Source organism: Scophthalmus maximus, chromosome 8 (assembly GCF_022379125.1).
Source record: "Scophthalmus maximus strain ysfricsl-2021 chromosome 8, ASM2237912v1, whole genome shotgun sequence".
Taxonomy (NCBI): Eukaryota; Metazoa; Chordata; class Actinopteri; order Pleuronectiformes; family Scophthalmidae; genus Scophthalmus; species Scophthalmus maximus.
Window position 1 is genome coordinate 15061149 of NC_061522.1, and position 21469 is coordinate 15082617.

Genomic DNA, 21469 nt, shown 5'->3' on the forward strand with positions numbered 1-21469 from the left:
GACATAATGCTTAAGTTGTCATCCAGCAATTGTTATGTTGTTGTTTCCAAAAACCATCATGACCTCATAAAACACTTAGAAGAACAAGACTAGAAATGTTTTAAATTAAGGATAACGTTATAGCACACAGATACTCAATAATGCTCATGAATTCAAGGCAACACAGACAATAGGTGATGTTGACCAGTGTCAGATGGTCACTTTGTGAGAACTGGTCTGTGCAGAGAGCTGTCCTGTGTCACAGTTTACTGGGGCCTTTAGACAACAACCATCTCTAGAAGACAGTCAGTTCCATCTGTAGTTATACTGTCATCTTCTACCTTCTTTGCTGTCAGCTCATTCCTTTTAACATTTCAGCCCTCCCCATCTGCATACATTTTCTGTTGATAGTCATGTTGTAACGATTAAATACAAGGTTACCAAACACTGTTTACTTCTACATTTTGAGTAAAGACAGCATATTGGTCTACCTGCTGTCTTGTTCTCAGACGCTCTGTCATTGTCTCGTCTGCTCTTTCAGTTCTGTTTTTTTTCTCGTTGTTTAAAAACCCTGCTTTGCACAACACACCTCTGCGTCACATTTACCTGTTAATATCACAACCGCACTGTATAAAGGAGCACAAGACTAAATTTTGGAACTCTATAATGTCCTCAGAGAGATGATTTAAGTAGCAGTATAGCACAAAGAACCGCAAAACACATTGAAACATCAAAGTACAATGCTTAGAACTTTTGTTGTTCCAAGATGAGAAGAACGTCCTAATCAAGGATGAGCTGAGTCGAAATTGGTCTACTCAAAGTAAACATCAGCATTGCTTTGATTTTAAACACAAATCAAACAAGCTAAATCTTTCATGCCTGAGACTTTATTTCAGTTCATATTTCAGTCAAATTCCTCCAAGTTTTCAAATGTTACGTGTAATCTCACCTTCATATTTATAGTGTGACTGAAGCCTTCTGCTTTGCAAGATGGCAAATTTAGCTCAGCTTTACTCCAGTGGTTTCTAGTCTCTTGAGTAAGCTTTTAATAATCTCACCTTTATTTAAAAGTAAAATTGGAGCTTTCCTGGCAAAAACTAGTGCGATCTTCTGTCCATTTGTCATCAAAAACTGTTATATGGCTTGAATGAGGTCATAATCAACATAAGTACATCAGTATCTGAGAGGAAATGTGACAGTACAAGATTCTACCATGCTACTGCTACTGATCAGATTTCTTTTCCACTACCCAAACAGGTTGTAATTTAATTTCACTGCTAACTTCTGTGATTTAGCTCACTTACTAATCCTTTTCGTAGTGTTTCGTAGGGAAACCCCACTCCTTGCAATTGATATACAGCATTATACAGAGCTCCGCATCAGAGCTAACTACTAGGCTGTAATTACATGTGTGCATGTGTGTGTGTGCATTTGAATGTTGAACTCGCTGTGTTTACTGTAAGGGCTGTCTGCCTCTGAGACAGTGGTGGAGCACTTCACGGGAACTTCCTCTGTTCTTCAACCACGACTAGACTGGACTCAGTTGCGCTAAATCAGCTGACACACAAGCACATACACACAAGTTGATTGAAAATCAACCAGTCTGCCTCATTACACAGACCGAAAGTCTACACTGCAAACACAGTGTGCATTGTTCCCAAGCTGTCAGGAGAAGTAGTTATAAGAAATACAAAAAATAAGTTTCACTTGTTGATACTAACATTATTGTTAATCGGTGTTTGTGTGCACACAATCACCATGAGCCCTATGTTACACCTAGCACCAAGGGCTACGCAAGTTTATTGTTTCAGACTAACACAGTGTTCAACTTCCCGCCCAGCACCCAGTTTTTTAAAAATATGTCAATGCTCTCGTTGCTCATAAGTCAGACCTGGCACATCCATCCTTTTGATAGCAATCCACTAACGTGCAAGCAGGCCTGGCTTTTAAAGGGAATGAGAGATGGTTGGTAACTTGCATGTTGTATCAAAAACATGATTAATTACAAGACCAAGTACAACACTTTAAAAGCACATGTCTGGCATGACCCTTTTTTTACATTGTTTAACCAGCAACAACCTAAATGCACTTGCGCCATGTAATGCAAACTACTTCTCACTTTGTCGTCACTCCGCCTTTCTGTGTTATTGACCTGTTTTCTTTCACTCCCTCTGTTCTCCCTCAGATACATTGGAAAGGCAGACTCCATTACCATCAGTGTGTGGAACCACAAGAAGATCCACAAAAAGCAGGGTGCAGGTTTCCTGGGCTGTGTCCGCCTCCTGTCCAATGCCATCAACAGGCTAAAAGACACTGGCTGTAAGTACCTGTTATGTAAGTGCATACTCCTTGTCTCTGTGAAAACAGGTCCCAGTTGTCTGGTTTCTTCATGCTTCCTGTGACCTTTACCCAAAATGCCAGTCTTGCTTGTTATAAAAAGATGGTAGATGATTGTCTTTTTTTCTTTTTCTTTAGTTTTTTACTGTTATGTTATATGAGATGCTAATTGCAATTTAAGCTCTAGAAAATTTTCTTTGTTGCAAACAAAGAGAGACAATCAAGTTATTTTGATTTGATCCATGCATTCTGCACAAAACACACCTAGTCAGATGGACAAACGTGTGGGCCAGACCTGCTGTCTCCGACAATAGAGACAAACGTTGTGTCTGGCAAGTAGGGTGACTCTGTATGTTTTATCTGGTTCACAGCAGTGCGATAGCTAGCTAGCCTGCTGCTACATGTTTCTTTCTTTCAACAGTGCTGCTGTTGCATCCCCAGCTTGTTGCCTGTTGCTGCTCCTATGCCAGCCATTCATTCATCGCTGTAAGATTTATGGCCACAGTACACAGGCAACTCCTAGAGGCAACACATATCAGAAATATTACCTGCTGTAGACATCTGACACCGGGGACCAAATCAATAGCCACAATTCATTTTAAGCAATAAAACCTTCTGCCAAGTAAACAAATGGCTTTTACTCTTGGAGGTCCAGTTCTAGTTCTGCTGATATTGTCACAGTTTGGCACAAGACGTCCTTTGATTCCCTTCTGATTCAGACTCTTACTTTCTCTATGCAGTCAACATCGTCACTCACTTGTAAGCCACATCTGCCTTGTTGCCAGAATGTTTCAGTTGATACTGACATATACTTTATACTTAATTCACTTAACTGTTGTCCATACTGTCAAATTAACATTCCGGCCACTCTCTTCCTTCTCTTCAATCTATCGTCCTGACCTGTCATGAACACATAGTCTTGTGCTTTTTATATATCTGGCCTTTTCCCTGTATATATACATCCGTTCCACGCAGCCATTCCCCACAACCCCTTGAGGATTTGTCTGTTGGAATATAATTGCCATTTATTGGATGCTTTTATTCAGACTGTATGGTTGGACACTTGCATAAATGTAGGCAGTTTTAGTATGGTTGACCCACATGAAACGGCCGATTCCAAACTATCAACCTAAATACTTCACATATGAGTTCAGAATAGTTTCCAGCAACTTCTCTGTTTGCTCCTAAATGGCATTCTTGGCTCATAAAATTCACCCCCTAATCCTCCAAGACCCACAACAGCATCAGTGTTACCACAAAACAGACCTTGACAGCAGTGGAAGCCTGGTGCCTCATGATTTGCCCTTAGACTTACCCACAACTTCCAGAAACAGGCAGTATAGGCTCCAGTTAGGCTCCAGACCATCCACTTACTGTACAACAAACATGGCAGAAATTATACTTTCTCGCAGCCAGAGGAAGTAGACTTGATCTCTGACAAGTCACCAGTGCTCACTTTATCCCTTTTTCCTTGTCCTGCGTGCTGTTGTCACATGAGCAGTGTCTATTCTAACCCACAATGTTCACACACACACACACACACACACACACACACACACACACACACACACACACACACACACACACACACACACACAGACATGAACATAAAAAAACACATACATTCACAGAAGACTTTATTGGAAGTGCCTTGGTTCCTTAAAGTCATATTCATACACAGAGCTCACTCTGTCATCTAATTCAAACACTAACTTCCGAGGCTGTTTCACTCCTGCACGTATATACACCGAGACAAACTCTTGCAAACCAAAAGGGGATCCAGCAAGATATTTTACTAGAAGTCTGTCTCAAAGTCCTCTGCCCCACTTCTGAACCCACAAACTTACTAACACACTCACACGCACACAAACCACCATATTTTCAAAATTACTGTGCTGACTACACGTTAGTCTGCATTACTTTGAAACCTGCTGTTTACTTGATTGTAGTATTCATAGTGTTGATGTAATGACTAATTATATTTACTGATTTGCTGATTGTGATACTGCGGATACTTACTGTAAGCACTGTAACTCTACCACTAAACTCACATGGCTCTAATGCGTCTACATGTTCATATTAATGCCCATTTATTTTGCTTATTTCATTGTAACATATTTATCATAGTTTTGAGGAATTGCATAGTGTGTTGAGCGCTCGTGGTTAGAAGTCTGTAACTGTTGTCTCCTCTGTCTTGCATTTAAGAGAAAGATCTGTTTACTATTTAAGCCATGAAAGCCATCGACCGTCACTGTTTAGTCTAGACATGTTTCCATAACAGATGCACACACATTTCGTTTGGAAACGAGTTTTAAGGTTGTTTAGATTTGCCTAGCTTATGTACACACACACTGATATACTATTTCATGCACATGCCACACAGACGTAACAAGTATTTGACAATCCAGTCTTGACTTTGAGTTTTCATATTAGCACATGGAGACTTTATCTCACTCACTCTCCCTCTGACTGTTTATGCCTCTTCTGCATGTTTGCCTTCCGCTCCCACCCTCAAATTCTGTCTTAAAGTCTGTCTACGTTTCAGCAATTCATGTTAAAAAAGCCTATGCCACTGCAGGACTCTTACCGGGCAGACAGACAGACACACACACACACACACACACACAGGTTGTAATTTTAATGGGTACCAATTGGTCACTTTGCCGGTCAGCTGGACTGGTTTTGCGTGCCCGAGTGTTAGAAAGAGAGAGAGACTGCAGTGTATCTGTGTCTGGATCTTGTTCAGAGTCTTCCTGGGTTGTGTTCCTGTGTTTTTATGTCTGGCAGCTCTCTCCTGTGCTGAGCAGACAAACAGTTCTTATTTCCAAACTTTGTGACGTTTGGTGAGTCAATTTGTAAATCTTTTCACACAAAACGGGAGAATCTGCAGAGGCTTTTTTTCCAGCAAGGATAGTGTTGCACTGTTTTAACATGTAATTTAAAGGCACAATTGCATGGAGACTTAAATAATTTGATCAGTTTTGACTGGCTACTCCAGTATATCCCTTATATGTCTTGTGTGCAAGGAAAAATAATTGAGGAAAATAGGTGAATTTTCAATCAATATACTACTCAACCTCCTTGCATGGAATGCAGCACTCCAAAATACATTGAAATGTCCTTCAAAGATACCATTCAAAGCATAAAGCACTGCAGTACACCCGTACAGTTTGCAATTGACGACTGTATTAGCACTGTGTAAAACGCTGCTAATGCAGACAGAAAAAACAACAATAACAACAACACAACAACAGTTTTGTCTGACAAAACCACTGACCTTGGTTAATTTTTGCCACAACACAATCTGAAGTTATCAGACAATACCCTGTGCTGGCCAGTCAAACATCTGCAGGCATACATTCCAGGTAGATTACTTCATGACATAAAAATTGTCACTGTTTGGCACAAGAGGCTCCTTGATTCCCAACAGATTAAGACTCTTTATTTTCTCCGTGAAGTCCACATGGTCAAGCGGTTGTTAGCATCTTGCAGTTCTTAAACACAGTGAAGATTTTTGTCTGAACACTCAGTAACTCAGTGCAAATATTTAAAAGTCATGCATCAGTTTAGTGCCTGAAAATGTTCATGGGTTTAAATTGGGACAGATGCTGAATCAATGGTTTTGTGTTTTGTTTTTTTCCCCCTGCAGATCAGAGACTGGACCTGAATAAACTGGGCCCTAATGACAATGATACTGTGAGGGGACAGATAGTTGGTAAGAAACACGACTTCAGTTGGATTTACTGTCAGAATAAAGAACATGTCAAGTCATCAATATCTGTTCATTATACAGTAAATCAAAACGCAGTGGCAGTATTGTATTTATGAGTCCAATTATATACACCACAGGTATTTCTGGTGGACATTTTTAAAGTTACACCCACAGTGTCATTGTCTTAAAACTCTGATATCATTAACAGTCTCTCGATCGAAAACATGAACACAGAGTTCGGTTATTGCAAGTTGCAAAATCATCGTCAATTAACTGTACAGAAGTTGGAATAGTCACATACCATTTTTTTTTTCTGTATTTAAGTTTATGAAGGTTAATCTGAGACAGACCAGTGTTTGTGTCGAACACAATGCTGGATGTCTGAAAGTATTATTTAAACAACACACAACTTGACACACACTGTCTCAATCCTCTGACTCAGTTCTTTGCCGAACCACTGAACCACATAAAGCATATTTTGTTATTCTCTGGCTCCATAAGACAAAAACACAGGGATAAATTTTATATCTGCCACCTTCGAAACAACATTTTTTTCTTACTTTTGTCTTCTACTGCAATTACATTAGAAGAAAAAATTAACCATGGAGAATACTGAAAGAAAGACAAAAAATGTATAAAAGCCTTTGTGGAGCTACAATCCTCTTGCCAAAAAATGCTGAAAAAATGTTAGTCATTATAATTGGAGCTGTATGGTTAGCAAAATATATTTGACCCACAATTTTCCTTGTCTTTGTTAACTGTGTAGTAAGTCTTCAGTCAAGGGATCGTATCGGGACAGGAGGGCCGGTGGTGGACTGCAGTCGTCTGTTCGACAATGACTTACCCGATGGGTCAGTATTATCACACGTTTTTTTAACTAAACATTTAAAAGTGAGGTGAATAGTCTGTGAACAGTAGTTAATATTGAATATTTCATGTGTATTTATTATCTGTGTATTTTTGTGCATTTTCTAACCAGTTTTATCTTAATATCTCATGAATCAGATGGGAGGAGAGGAGGACGGCTTCTGGAAGGATACAGTATCTGAACCACATCACACGTACCACACAATGGGAGAGGCCGACCAGGTAAATCTGCACACATGTACACGTCCCCAACTATGACCTCAAAACAATGTAAAAGAGTATAAGATAAGATAATTCTTTATTCTTCCCACAATGGGTACATTTGGGTAAAAGTGAGCGGTGTTAAAGTGGAAGCTTTCCAGTGTCTCAAATCTTATTGTGTTCAACTGTTTCTGTCTTTAGTGCAGCAGTCGTGCTATTGAAATTAACAACAATCTTAACCCTTTACAAAAGAGAGAGGGGGTCTATTTAAGTGCTTGCACTTTCCTGCAGTTCCCTTCCACTTAGCTCCACTCACAAGACAACAATAACAATCTGTCAGTAATGCCCTCACACACACACACACACACACACACACACACACACACACACACACACACACAGACACACACACACATACACACACACACACAAACTTAAATAAATTAGCCAGCCAGTCCGGCAGCCAGGTTTTACTTGGCCCCTGTTCCTACAGGAACAACTGTCGCCTTCCTACTTGGCCGATATCAGTGGGGCCGTTGGAGTCGTATGCAAAAAAAGTCCCCCCACCATCTCACCCACTCTTATTGCACATCTCTATAGAGGTCAAAAGATGATGTTGTGAATGAAGATGATCAGGTAGGGATTCTGTTGGAGGGTGAAATAACTAGAGAATGGCTGTAGAGGATGGATGAGATGAGTTAAGTGGGGAAAGAGTATTACTGTAGTTTGGTCATTTTTTTATTTTCTGTATGGAATATGCAACAGTGCAGACACTGTTTAATGGAAAAAAAATATAAAAATCAAATAGTTGTACTTCTTGTGCTTCTTTTATTTATAAGTACATATACATATACATATACATATAATCCTACCAAACAGAAAGGAATACTGTCATGTCTCTCCTCAGTTGGCAGAACGTTTCGGGTTGTGTCCATTTGTTTTTTACCATTTCACCATTCTTCACTAGCTCGTGTTACTGCTCCTGACTGATGACAAATGTAATGTATGCATGAACTACACATTTGAGGGATACACTAGGAAGTTTGGCTAGGAAGTTTGGCTCAGACACTGGGAAGATTGGTAGAGCATGATGACGGGACAATGGATAGAAAGAGGAGACAGATGTGCAAATTCAATGAGCATGGTAGGGGGGGCAGATAGGCCCAGGGTTTCAGATAGCCAAGTCGTCAGTACCTCTGGGAAAAAGGGAAAAAAACAAAAATTCCACTCACACTAAGAGGACTATAACCTGTGTACACATTAACATTAATACTCTCTGCTCTCCCTCAGGCCAGCGTCCGAGTACTCCAGCCCATCAGGGCGTCCACTAAGCTGCGTGGTGGACGAGAACACGCCAGTGATGACGCCCATTAATGGGGCCGAGGCCAGCGTCCCACCAGGGGAACAGCGGGTCCAGGAGAGACGGGTTCGATCACAGCGCCATCGCAACTACATGAGTCGGACGCACCTGCATACACCGCCTGACCTCCCGGAGGGTTATGGTGAGCACCACCAACACATATTCACACACAGACACACACAGACTCACAGACATAATCACTCCCTCCAAGAACTGAATACCTGTTTAGAATTCATTCTGTGGAAGTACAGAAAGAGTGATTGAGTGTTTTAGTTATTTTTGCGTCCATCTTCACCATTGCGAGCCCTGAGGATAACGTGGTTAAAAAGAGTGCAGTGTCTATGACATCACATTATATTGCCCTCTTGTGATCATCGGATCAGCTGCTCATCCTAACACAGAACTGTTTTGGAAAATCTCAAAAAATGCCTTTTGTAACTATGAGCATTGATCAAATCACACTGCAGCTAAACCAAGAATTGTGTTTCTCAAACATCTTGGAGTGTTTTGGCTGAAACACTGTCAGCTGTAGTCATAGTGCAGTGTATAGTTAACAGAGTCCCAGGCCTAACCCTCAAAAATACAAGATACACAGATTAAAGACATGGTGAGCTACTCTTGGGCTCTGTTTTGTTTGTTTAGCCTGGAGGCATTTCTACTTTTCATTTTTTTTTCCTTTTAATGATGAGAATAAAGTTTCAATGTCCCTTTTACCTTCTTTTCTTGTTCTTTCTCTGTCCATTTCTGTGCTCTATCTTTTGGCTCAATGACTTTATCTGTTAAACCTCCCCTCCACCTCCCCTCTCCCTCCTTCCCACAGCACCCCATCAGAACAACTGCATCAACTCTTGCTGTGTGATAATACTCAGCCTCTCCTCTCCTCTCCTCTGTTTTCAAACACTTCCAGCGTTGGAATGTTTTGATTTTGCAGACTGATATTCCCACAGCAAAGAGAAGAAAGGAAAGCAGGGTATTCATAGCTTGGCGTTTAGTTCAGAAAAGGCACTTTAAGTAGTTCCTAATCCGACCTTACAACATTCAAACACTTTTGGAAAAATAATGCAGAAGCCAAACTAGGTTTATTTTTCAGCCACAGTGCACCACACAATACCTCCAGAGTCTGTAAAATAAATTATTATTTTAAGTGGTTGGCTATATGCCAGTGATTAAGAATGGAACTGTTGGACCTGTGCCCCCTTTGAAATGTCCTGCTGTGTCCACTGTGACTGGCCGAGGTCGGACAAAATGAGTCACTGATGCCCAACAGCTTGTAGGCTTTTCTTCTTCAGCTGAACCCTCTGAACCAGTGGCTGGGTGTGGTGAGAGAGCGTGAGAGAGAAGGAGAGAGGGGGAATGTGTGTGTGGGGGGAGAGAGAGACTGGGAGCGGTGGGTAGGAAATGAGTTATGCCAGTAGGAAGTCGGGGTGGGTGGATAGTGATGGATTAGCGGGTGAACATACACACATGAACAACACGCCTGTGCAGCACAAACATTCTCTCTCACACACACACACACACACACACACACACACACTTACTCTCCATTCATCAATGAGAATGAGGGAGAGGGAATCAAAGGTCCAACAAGCCAGTGACAGATTGCAAGTGAGAACCATTCTCCTCAGATTTCATCTTGGTGTCCTCGGTTTACAGTATATTATATTAGTGGGTTTGGCGTGAATTGCAGCATTTTCCTCTCCATTTCCTTTGGTTTTGGAAATGAATAAGACTGCAGGACTTTCAGTGCACACACTAACCTTTAAGAGAAAACAAGGCAACACGGATGCATTAAGGAACTCTCTGCAAGGAAAAACACACATGGAAGTCTTTGATAAATTTCCCTCGCATTTTATTTTCCCCATCCTCGTGGGATAAGCCGCCTGGAGCCAGGAGAGGAACTAATTGATTACATTGGCAGACACCTTAAGAAAATCTTAGTTTAACATTGTCCCAGCAGTTTGCTTGTCACATCTATTATAAACATATTTCCCCTTCTCCAAAATACACAAGCTTACTATCTGTGCTTGTACCCACCTGCACTCGACTCAAGAAAAACAGTCCCAGCAACAGTTCCACTGCTGCTTTTATCTTTTGAAAAATTAATTCAAATCAATTTCTCTCTTTCTTTTTTTACAGAGCAAAGAACAACCCAGCAGGGCCAGGTCTACTTCCTCCACACACAGACTGGAGTCAGCACCTGGCATGACCCCCGGGTACCCAGGTAACTTTTTGTGTATTTTTCAACTTTTATTGTTCAGATTTTTGTTTGTAAAAAACTATCTCAGAATGAACAACCTATTATAAATGCACAACTGTGCTGACAGCCTTTATAGTTTTAATCCGAATATAAAACATGACATATATTCCCAAAACTGACAGGACTAAACTGGACTTGACTGGTTTGGATCAGACCTCATTTCTCACTTAATTGCTCACGGTTGTGTTCAGGAACAGTGTTGTTCGTCAGATTTCAGTTTCAAGTCGGGGTCAGCCAAACTAACGACCTCTGAGTCCAACATGGAGCGAGCAGAACATTTTTGGACAGATGTTGATCTGAAAACACCACAGGCCAGTGGTTCTGCATTCAATCAAACTATTTCACCAGCTCTCAATAGCCCACTAGTTAACTCACTAGAGACTGCAGGCAGTGCTATTGCGTTACGTTTTTGGCCACGTCTCGGTGTAGCTGCTGCTCACTGATGAAGCACATGCATGTAACGCACTGCAGCAACTCTGGGTTTGGTCATTTTGGATACAGCCGCCAAAATGACCCAGTATGCTGTGATGAGTGCAGCAAGGCATGTTCTTTCTCCCTGACTTCACACAAGGACAAAGTCCTCACACCCACAGTCACAATACCTCCTGAGGCTACAGTGTTGTCCCAGATCAGGACTTTGGTTTCTACTGACACCGATGTCCATGTACAGGACAGAAGAAGAATCAAGAAATTAGGCCGATACTTTGCCAAGAGGATGATGGCACTGATATTGCTGCTGATGCTCTGAATCCTTTGAAGGTGGAAGTCCTGTGCTCTGATTGGATGATTTGTAAAAGCTAAACCATATTTAATCCCTCACACCAGTACCATCACTAAATCTGTTGTTGAAAGACTAATGTTTAAGTACAATTTAAGAACAAGGATTTAAGTACCTGAGCAAGTGGTTTATCCTTATTGATAACAAAGTTATGTAATTATCCATGTTAAGAAGACGTTTTCTCCCATTTGAGGCCATTCAGTCATATACAGGTGCATCATAATCCTAAAGAAATAAAACTATTTACTTACTTACCCATGTATTTCTGGTCTGCAGGTCTGCTTGCTTTATAGATTTATTTAGAATTGCATTCAACTTTGTAGTACTGTTGCTCATGGTTGTTTTATTTGTTTTGTTCAGGGACCTGAGCAATGTGAACTGCGAGGAGCTCGGCCCACTGCCGCCAGGCTGGGAGATTAGAAACACAGCCACCGGCCGCGTCTACTTTGTTGACCACAACAATCGAACAACACAGTTCACAGACCCACGACTCTCTGCTAACCTGCATCTAGTACTCAAGTGAGTGTATCACAAAGTAAATGTGTGTTATTTATTTGAGTTATTTGTGTTGGACAAATGACATAGTGATTCGTTTGTTTCCATCCAGCAGCAGTGCACTTACACACAACTCCTCCAAACTAGGATATGTAAAATACAGTACAAATGATCTAAAGTTTCACACTATAGTGGTGTTTAAGTTTATATTACGTCAATGTTGACTTATTGTTGTCTATGGTTTTAAGAATATTGTTCTTCAGCTCATCATCCTCAGTAGAGGACATTCCCAGCCACTCTCTTCTCAGTTCATATTTTCTTGCTGAGGATTATTAGCAGCTCAGCTGGGTTCTTTTTTTAAGTAGCTTCACACTCACAGTCTGTCCTCAATGTGGACATGATGACTCCTGTCTGGGGATGCTGGGAGAATCTGAAACCTGAAATGAGGGGAAAAAACTGTTAAGGAACCTGTGATACACACTGCACCCATGAATCCTTCTGCCATGAATATGTCTGATGTAAGATAATCACTGATGACTGTCTTGGCTTCATTCATCTCATGTATATTTTGTTCTCCTCTGTCCTTTCCCCTGTCCTCTCTCTGTCTCTTGTATGTGCCAACGTTTTTTCCCCTCCTTCCCTTTCGTCTTTCTGTCTTTCTCACTGACTCTGCTGTCTTTTCATCAATTTTCTCACTTTGTTTTTGTTCTCGTTTGTGCTTTTTTTTCCTTCTCTATCACTTTCCCATTGTCCTCACTGTTCCATTTTTTAAATTGTATCCCCTTTTGTTTTCACTGCTATGATCCTGTTCTCTGTCATTCACCTTCTCTTCTGTGTCTTTTTCCGCCCTCTTTGTTTTTCTCCGTCTTTTGCTCCCCTCTCCCCTCCTCTTTTCTTCTGCAGCCCAAGTTCAAATGGTTCCCGTGTGGCCACGGACAGCCAAAACACTAACCTCAGGTAACCCACACACACATACGCTGACATTTTGTGCAGACAAACATGCACATTCCCATGCACACTCTGTGTTTGCACACACACACTTGCACATGGTCTGTGACATACCTATATGTGAACAATGCAATCAGCACTCACACGAATGTTCATACTCCTAGCCCAGCTGTCTGTATAGAGCAGTTTCAGCAGCCAATCACTCAAAGCTACACACACACACACACACACACACACACACACACACACACACAAATGTGACTTCCACATGGGAATGACCAATTGGTATTTGTTAATAAAAAAGTTGTGCACGTTTTTTGTAACCTTCCTCAGAGCTGACTTTCAAGTCGACCCTGACGATGTCATTGAAGCTCAAGACACACACACACACACACACACACACACACACACACACACACACACACACACACACAGACCCTACCCCTGGATGTGTGTGTTGGAGACTTGTCAGTCCATCCTTCAGTGTGTTTGTGCTCTCTGTCAGCAGTCTGCATTCACTGAAAGCTCAGTTCGCAGCCAGCTAAGCCAGCAGAGAGGCCTGAGGAAGCCGACCCCTCTAGGGAAAATAATTCAAAACACGTGTTAGCAAGGCAGCTGTTAGCTCAGTACCAGTTCTCATGGCCTCACTGAACACACATGGGCTAAATACTTAAGCAGTTTGTTCAGCTCTTCAACTTATTATTTAGTGAAAGTGACGGCTGGTAAAAGCATATGTGGGAAAAAAGGGGATTCATGTTGAAGGAAGCAACCTGTGATTGTGTTATGAGTCACTGATGGAGACAAGTGTGATAAAATGAAATCTAGGATTATTTTTCAGGTATGTTGTCTGTCTTGTAGTTTCCTTTACTTCCAGCCTGACAGTGTATGAGGTAGAAATTACAGGATCGAGAGGAACGTCGAGATGTGGAGATTTTTTTCCCCCACTTTGCTTTTTTTTGTACAAATTCTTTGTCAAGATCTCTTGCAAAAACAGCGGCTGGCACGACGGACATGTTTGGGAAATCAACATCTGGTCATTTGGTCAAATAGTATCCATATGTGTCAGAATAGCCTCTGGTTGTGGGTTGAAGCTCAGCTATGTTATCCAGTCAGCATCATTAACTGCGCGTCTGACTCCTTATTAGGAGAAATTTAAGAGAGTCCAGACAAAGTGTTAGAGCTTTGGGAAGGTGAAAATTTACTAGCTCTATTTTTAATTCTGCCTTTTGTGATACATACTGATTAATGAAAACAAAATGAAAACGCCTTCCAAATTCAAGGCACAGCAGTAAGCACTTGCACTTTGTTTGGCCTGCATCTGAATAAATGAGATCAGAGAAGTCCTTGCATGTGTTGATTCTCAAGCAAAAATATTTTAATTTTGGCTTTAAGGATTTTATTAGGCAAATGAGCTGCATTTCTAGCAATGCAAAAGTAGATCTTAAAATGTGGTCAAGAAATCCTCTTGTTCATTATTTAGTCTTAACAAGTTTAAAATGCACATTTGATCTGTTTGTCAGTTGTTCTGGTTTTTAACGCCCATAAACCAAAAAAATCAACATCTGCCTGAATACTTATCTTCTTTATTATACCTCAGGAGAAACATTTCAGTGTTAAGAAAAGTAACTTCAGTTCATTTTCAAAAGGTTTTTAAGTGAGCAAATATTATTCTCCCTCAGTGTGGTAGAGAAAGAATCAAAATGCACAATTGTAGTGCAAACTGGGATGATGTGTCTGACTTTGGCTCTGAAACACTAAACTTTATGGGGCGGGCTAAATTATCTTTACAATCCAGACATAATGAGTGACTGACGGCAGGCCCATAAAAAACACAACAACAGCAGTCAGAGATACAGAGGTGAAAACAGTCAGTTCACACATACCGATCATATGCATATACATGCGTGAGAATCGGATGTTATTATACCTTATCCTCAGGTCTACTAAGGCTTCTGATATATAAAGAGAAACCAGGGCAACCAGTCAAACTACTGACCACTACAATACTCCACTGCCAAGTCATCTATCCTCTCTCCTGCCATCCTTGTTCATGTCTCCTTATCCTCTTATGTCTACAGCTCCCTCACCCTGTAAGCTCCTCTGTCACACACACACACACACACACACACACACACACACACACCATCACCCTGTTATAATGCACTGACCTGTTTTCATTTTGGGAGATTGAGTGATGGGTTTGGGGAGTGGTGTTGCATGTTACCATGACATGTTACCACATTCTGATTTGTGGGGTTTAGGAGAAAAAAATATACAAACAAAACAGTTGCAAGAATATTGTTTTGATTTAATTCAGTTGAAGAAGGAAAATAAGCGTATGTTATATATACATAAGCCGCTGACAAAAACTGTATACACATTGTTGGTAGCCAGAATTGAGCAATTGTTGATTTACCTTTCATATCTGACCAATGTTGTCGTTTCGCGAACGTATTGTTTTACACCCAGTATTTAGAAGTCATTGCATTTGTTTGCACCTCCGTCTACTGATCCACCAGGACACGTCTTGGTTTAAATGCGACTCCGACGACTCCGTTGCCATCAACCTCAGACTGATGAAGGCCTTGAGTTGTCAGACAGTCAGACTCGGCTACATTACTGCGGTCTGCCACACTGTTTCTCACATACTTAGCTTCATCCCTTGCACCAGTGCATAGTATACTCTATGTCTGAAAGATTACATCAGTGTTTGCTGAAGGTATTTTGGTTTGCTCTGGGTTAAGTTTAGTGGGTACCATCAGGTATTTTTCCCTAACCAAGTAAATGTCAATCTTCACAGCATTTATGTCAATATTTGCAATGATGTGTTAAAACGTGGTGATTATATTTGGTACATTAGGTGTGCAGTATATTTAACCTGTGAAAAATAAATATTAAAGCAAATTATTGGGTTAGCCTCATGTCCCATTTATATATCTACAATATGTACTGTTTCAAAAAGCAGCTTGTATAAGACAGACAAGAGGACAGCCTATCTGAATGACTAATGCCCAATGTATTGCACTATGTAGTCAACATGATGAACAGTTTTTCTTTTGTTGGTATTTTCTCTTCTATTCTGTACACATAATTTCTGCTTGTTCTGGGTTAGTTATTTTGCCATATTTTAACCATATTTTTCTTCAGAAATTGTGCTTAAAAAGGATTTTACAATCTGTCGTAGCAGGATTTGGTAAATTTTTCATCCTCAGAGAAAGTCTAGAAGATAGATGCAAGATATTTTAGTGTGTAGGCCCATCTCATCACCGCAGTCTGTCTGCTGCCGGTTTCCTGTGCGTCTTGTACTTTTGAAGTGTGCAGAAGTAGGAACTTGGCAGTTGGGGAAAATTGTTAGAGGTCACACCTTTTACTGGCAAAACACACATTCTATTATATTATAAATAAATAATTATGTACACACATATACATGTACTCTTTGAGTCCATGTTCTGCAGTGTCGGCAGCAGTGGCACTTTTCGTCTCACCTCTCTGCCCTCTGCTGCTTTTTAGCAGTGCAAAGCGCAGGGCGACCCGCTTATACTCGGAAAAGAAGGACTTATAAAAGGAGCCTTTGATTCTGTGGGCTGGCTGGGGGGGCAGGCAGAGTGGGTGTGTTGTGGTGGCTGGTGCGGCTTTCACACCCCCGCACTTACTCAACACTCGCAGCAGCCCACCTTGTGCCAGCTGTCACAGAAGAGAAACGTATACTTTTTCTTACACAAACATACATGCAGACTTGCTCTCTTGTTCATCTTGTTCCTCTCACCCGACACACACACCCAGCCTGCCTCCCTGCAAACACAGTAAGGGGATGGAGGCCTGTCATGACTCTGCAGGCTCAGGTGCCAGTGAGCCAGCTCAGGAAAATGTTGACCCCCTGATTTCTTGACTTCTTCAACTTCTTTCCTCCCGCTCCTTCTACCTTGGAATAACAATAATAAAATCCTCTGGCTCTTACATTGAATTTGATAGTTAATATTTCTTCCCTGACGTCGTATTTCACCCGAGCTGTCACAGCAATAGGAACCTTTTCTCTTTTTCAGCTTGGGCACAACATTCTCAGCTTTGCTGTGCTTGTATTTTCTATATTTACCATCAAATATAAAGAGCTCGTCCCGTTTGGAAACCAGAGACGATGAACGATGTCGAAACGTATTTTTAATTACACCTTGTCCTCAAAAGGAAAAAAAAGTGCGCTGAAATTATGCTTTATTATATGGTTCTTGAACCTCCCAGCCAAAAGCAACTCATTCCATCTTGTTTTAAGGTCATCTTTTCTTCCTCCCCTCCTTCCTAAAGTGGTTTTCAGGACTGCTCTGTTGCAGTCTTACCCTTTCTTTGACATGCTAGGAGCCTCAGCTCCTGCCAATAAAATAAATAGCAGCGGACTTGATTATACAGGGATAGACTGGTGAAACACTGCACCCGTTTAGTTTGGAAAGCCTAGATAGATGAGGCCTTTTTCAACCTACTGAACCAAACAACCCAATGTACAATGATTGTTGCAATACGTGGGTGGCTACATGCTGCTATAAGGCCTTTCCTTTCTTTATCTACCAATTTGGGCCTGTTGGTGTGCTGCCTTTGTTTGGCCAACAGCAGCCCCGACACTCCACTCTCAGCGGAGGACAGTAGCCTCTTAACAAGAAGTCCTCTGCTGGTTCTGCGTCTCCATCCATCCATCCATCCATCCATCGTCAACTGCTTTATCCATTTAAGGGTCACGGGGGGGCTGGAGCCAATCCCAGCTAACATTGGGCTAGAGGTGGGGTACACCTTGGACAGGTCGCCAACCTATCGCAGGGCTTGGTTCAGCGTCTCCTCACAGGGAAACAAGGACTGCTGTCCTGTGAGATTATGTTTTTATGAGGCCCACCCAGGCATCTCACCACCAACACCACAGTGGGTGCTGGAGGAGGCCAGAACTAGAACACTGACCATGGCACTTCTTAGCCAAGATTGTTTAAGAATGTATCTCAACCTCTTAGAATATACAGGCTCTGAATGGCAACAGAGCAAAAGGGGATGAAGGTCAGGATTTAAGTTCCTCTGTACCGCTGTGTCAGGCATGCTTCCCTGCTCACACCTTTTCCCACACAAGGCTGCACTTTGACCAGGGGAGCAGTGGCTGGATCCTACATTTATCAGAACATTTTTTTCCCTTCACCTCAAAGCATGAGGAAGGGTGGCAGCTCCATTGGTTGGATGGTGGAAGTTGCAGTTGTAGTTGGTGGTGGGCAGGGATACCTACTGGAAATCAACCTTGGTGGTCAGCTGTTGGCTTTAAAGAACAAGTTAAACAAGTTTCTTGTGATGCAAAATAGTTGAAAACGCAGACACACCTGCATATTTAGGGGGAATTAAAAGGGAAAAAAATTTGATAATAGACATTGTGACAAGTGTGTGACTGGGGAGGACAAAGAGAACACATTGACTTGACTGAGCAATCTAGAGGCACCAGCAACTCTTACACCACCCATCCTTTGTATATTTCTTCCCTTCTCTCTGTCTGCTCAGGTTTTTTCTCCCTCACTCTGTTTTTCCTGGTGGTGATATTTACCAAATGTCTGGTCGAAGACCCAGCCCGTCCTCAGGTCTGGATCAGATTTACTCAGGGCTTAGCTCTCTGTTAAGGGCTCTTTGCTTTGACAGCAATAAGGAGGGTGAGGGCCAGAGAGGGAATTTCTTACAAAACTCCCTAGTTCAGCGGTTAGAGGATATTCGAGATAGACGGGCTGGGGAATTCCCTACAGGACATATCCCTCTTTCTTCTATCTTTATTTGAATCTGTTGCCTCCACCTAAGCGGTGCACATGAATATTGCTATAAGTGACAGTAAACAGCTGCAGTACACCGAATGGAAATTGCCCTTTGTAGAGGGCAGCTCAGGACAAACTTTTCACTACTGCTTTTGAAGTAAAAGCTAAATCATGCTGACGTATAACTTTTCTCTTTCTTTTCCCCTTCTGGCCCTCTTTCATGTCACTCACTTCATGCTCTGTTGATCTCTCCCTCCATCTCTCCTCGTCTGTTCATCTTCCACCCTCCAGTCATCCTCCGCCTCAGATGAAGGAGCAGGGCGGTCCCGGGGGTCCTCAGCCAGCTTTGTCACCAGCCCAGTTACCTGAAGAAGCAGAGTGCCTGACGGTGCCCAAATACAAGAGAGACCTGGTGCAGAAGCTGAAGATCCTGCGGCAGGAACTGTCTCAGCAACAGCCCCAGGCTGGCCACTGCCGCATCGAGGTCTGCCGTGAGGAGATATTTGAGGTACTAAAAAGAAAACATGCTACACACCTGACTGTTTCACACTCATATCCACACAGACTAGGTGATAACAATGCAATTTGTGTTGGGGCCTAACGTATTTGAGAAACAGTCATTCTAGATGATTATAAACACTTCCTTCCTTCATGTTCGCAAATCATGAACCATCCAGTGCCTGAAACTTAATAGCACTGAAATGTGTCTCTTCAGCAGAGCACATGCTTGTCTCAAAACTAGTTGTGATACTCATAAACATGACATTCTGATTGTTCTTGATGTGCATTAAACCATAAAAGTAAACATCAGAAGGACTGCCGACCACAACTGCAGATCACATGCACACAAGTGACAGAATTTGCCATAAATTAGTGTGATAGATTGATGCATTCGGAGCATCACATGCTGACATGCAAAGCCGGAACATCCACGAAAACGATGGCGAACCCAGGTCTTTGGATTTTACTGGCAGTTTTTCACCCTGTTTACGATGTTTGCCCGAAAAGGGCCTGGGGCAGCACAGAACCAGTACTCAGAACCGCTTTATGATTTCCAGGGAAAAGCTGAACAAAAGGCCTTCACAACACCACAAAAAAAAATAGTTTCTTTTCTCCTTTTTCTTATCCTCTTCTGTCTCTCTTTTTCTTGCTCTCCAAATCATTTGTTGTACCAAGGCAAAGGCATTCTTTCTGTATGATTTCAACAGCTAAAGGGTTTGGGGGGAGGAGGGGGTGAAGAGCGGGCGAGAAAAGGAGCTCAGGCAGCAGTGGCAAGTGTGCAGGGGCCAGACATAACTTCATAACTACAAGTGGAGCAATGAAAAATATGACTTCACCGCCCTTCAACGTGACAGCTGTGGAAAAGGGAAAGTTAAGTGTGAAAACCCACTTTGCAGACCCACTTGAGGTTTTCTCGCACGAACCAGCTCTGCAGTGGTTATAGGGAGATTTCTTTTTAACCCACGTTCCCGGCCACAAGTTGACATATGATTAACACAAATACAGTGTTTCACTCTTGTGTACTTTCAATCATTGATGCAATGATGATTTTTAACATTTTGTGTTGGCATGTTCAGCCAAACTATGTAAAAGCAGCGGACAGTCCTCTCTGTGCAGCCCAGCTCTGTCGCGCTTTCTCAGTTGTAGCTGTGCTGTGGCAGGAGACTCTGAGTCTCTAGACTCTGCTGAGTGGTAAGAGAGAGAGAGAGAGAGAGAGAGAGTGAGAGTAACTGAAGAGGGACCTATTTGTTTAACTAATTTCGGGGGGGGGCAAAACTATGAAAAAGTATTTCATAGTTTACTAGTAATGTGCAGAAATAAGCTGTTGTTACATTGTACCAGTGCGTTTTCTGCCCTCTGCTCAACAAATCTATCTATATCTGCAATGAATGCATTCATTTGTTGTTCAAAAACCTAAGCCTGATACTTTTCCAAACACAGCCACATAGACCAGGCTGTTATTCCTGAAATCTTCCTCCCACACATCATCAGTATCTGAAGGTGTGTTAGTCCCACAACAATCTAATGTTTGTAGACATTACACTTCTTCACACACCATGTACACGCATACGCATCAGCAAAGCTTCAAAATGGTTTGATTGACCGTGCATATTAAATTGACTTTTATGTGTTGGACCGTAGGAGTCGTACCGGCAGGTGATGAAGATGCGTCCAAAGGATCTCTGGAAAAGGCTGATGATCAAGTTCAGAGGAGAGGAAGGACTGGACTATGGTGGGGTAGCAAGGTAATTTGTCCTATTTTTCTGCCTGTGATTTTTAATTGGCTGATACATTTTTATTTATGATTTTCATTTATGATTTTTCACATTGAAATCTGTGTGTATGTGTTAGGGAATGGTTATACCTGCTGTCCCATGAGATGCTGAACCCCTACTACGGCCTGTTCCAGTACTCCAGAGATGACATCTACACTCTACAGATTAATCCTGACTCTGCCGTCAACCCGGTAGGAATTATTTAGTTTCATAATCATAGGCTACATCCACATGACTAGGTTATCATTTTTAAAACACATCATTATTGCTACGTTTACGCCTGTCTTCCTCACTACTCCGGAATTTATGGCCAGTCACTGGATTTAGATAAAGATTAAAGATAATCGGCATCTAAGGTTTTTCTTTTTATGCTGTTGTTTTATAGAGCAGTGAACTACTGTATCTCCTCTCCAGGGTAAACCTCTTTGGTACTGGCCTTGTGGCCTTGAAGCTATTTGAACCAATTTTAGTTTTTTAATTTGATATGAATTCAGTGCTGA

At 41.8% G+C, this 21469-nt stretch overlaps 1 protein-coding gene across 2 annotated transcripts in view; it reads left to right on the forward strand.

Moving 5' to 3' along the window:
• Positions 1–21469, forward strand: part of LOC118312588 (E3 ubiquitin-protein ligase SMURF2) — a 54399-nt gene that overhangs the window by 27528 nt on the left and 5402 nt on the right. The window contains exons 4-14 of one of the 2 annotated variants that reach the window (XM_035637303.2): positions 2165–2313; positions 5966–6031; positions 6795–6879; positions 7034–7117; positions 8387–8598; positions 10593–10677; positions 11852–12010; positions 12890–12943; positions 18985–19201; positions 20836–20939; positions 21046–21160. In XM_035637303.2, the coding sequence (XP_035493196.1) occupies positions 2165–2313; positions 5966–6031; positions 6795–6879; positions 7034–7117; positions 8387–8598; positions 10593–10677; positions 11852–12010; positions 12890–12943; positions 18985–19201; positions 20836–20939; positions 21046–21160 (1330 nt within the window). The remainder of the gene's footprint in view (positions 1–2164; positions 2314–5965; positions 6032–6794; positions 6880–7033; positions 7118–8386; positions 8599–10592; positions 10678–11851; positions 12011–12889; positions 12944–18984; positions 19202–20835; positions 20940–21045; positions 21161–21469) is intronic. The other variant, XM_035637304.2, reaches the window with a different exon arrangement.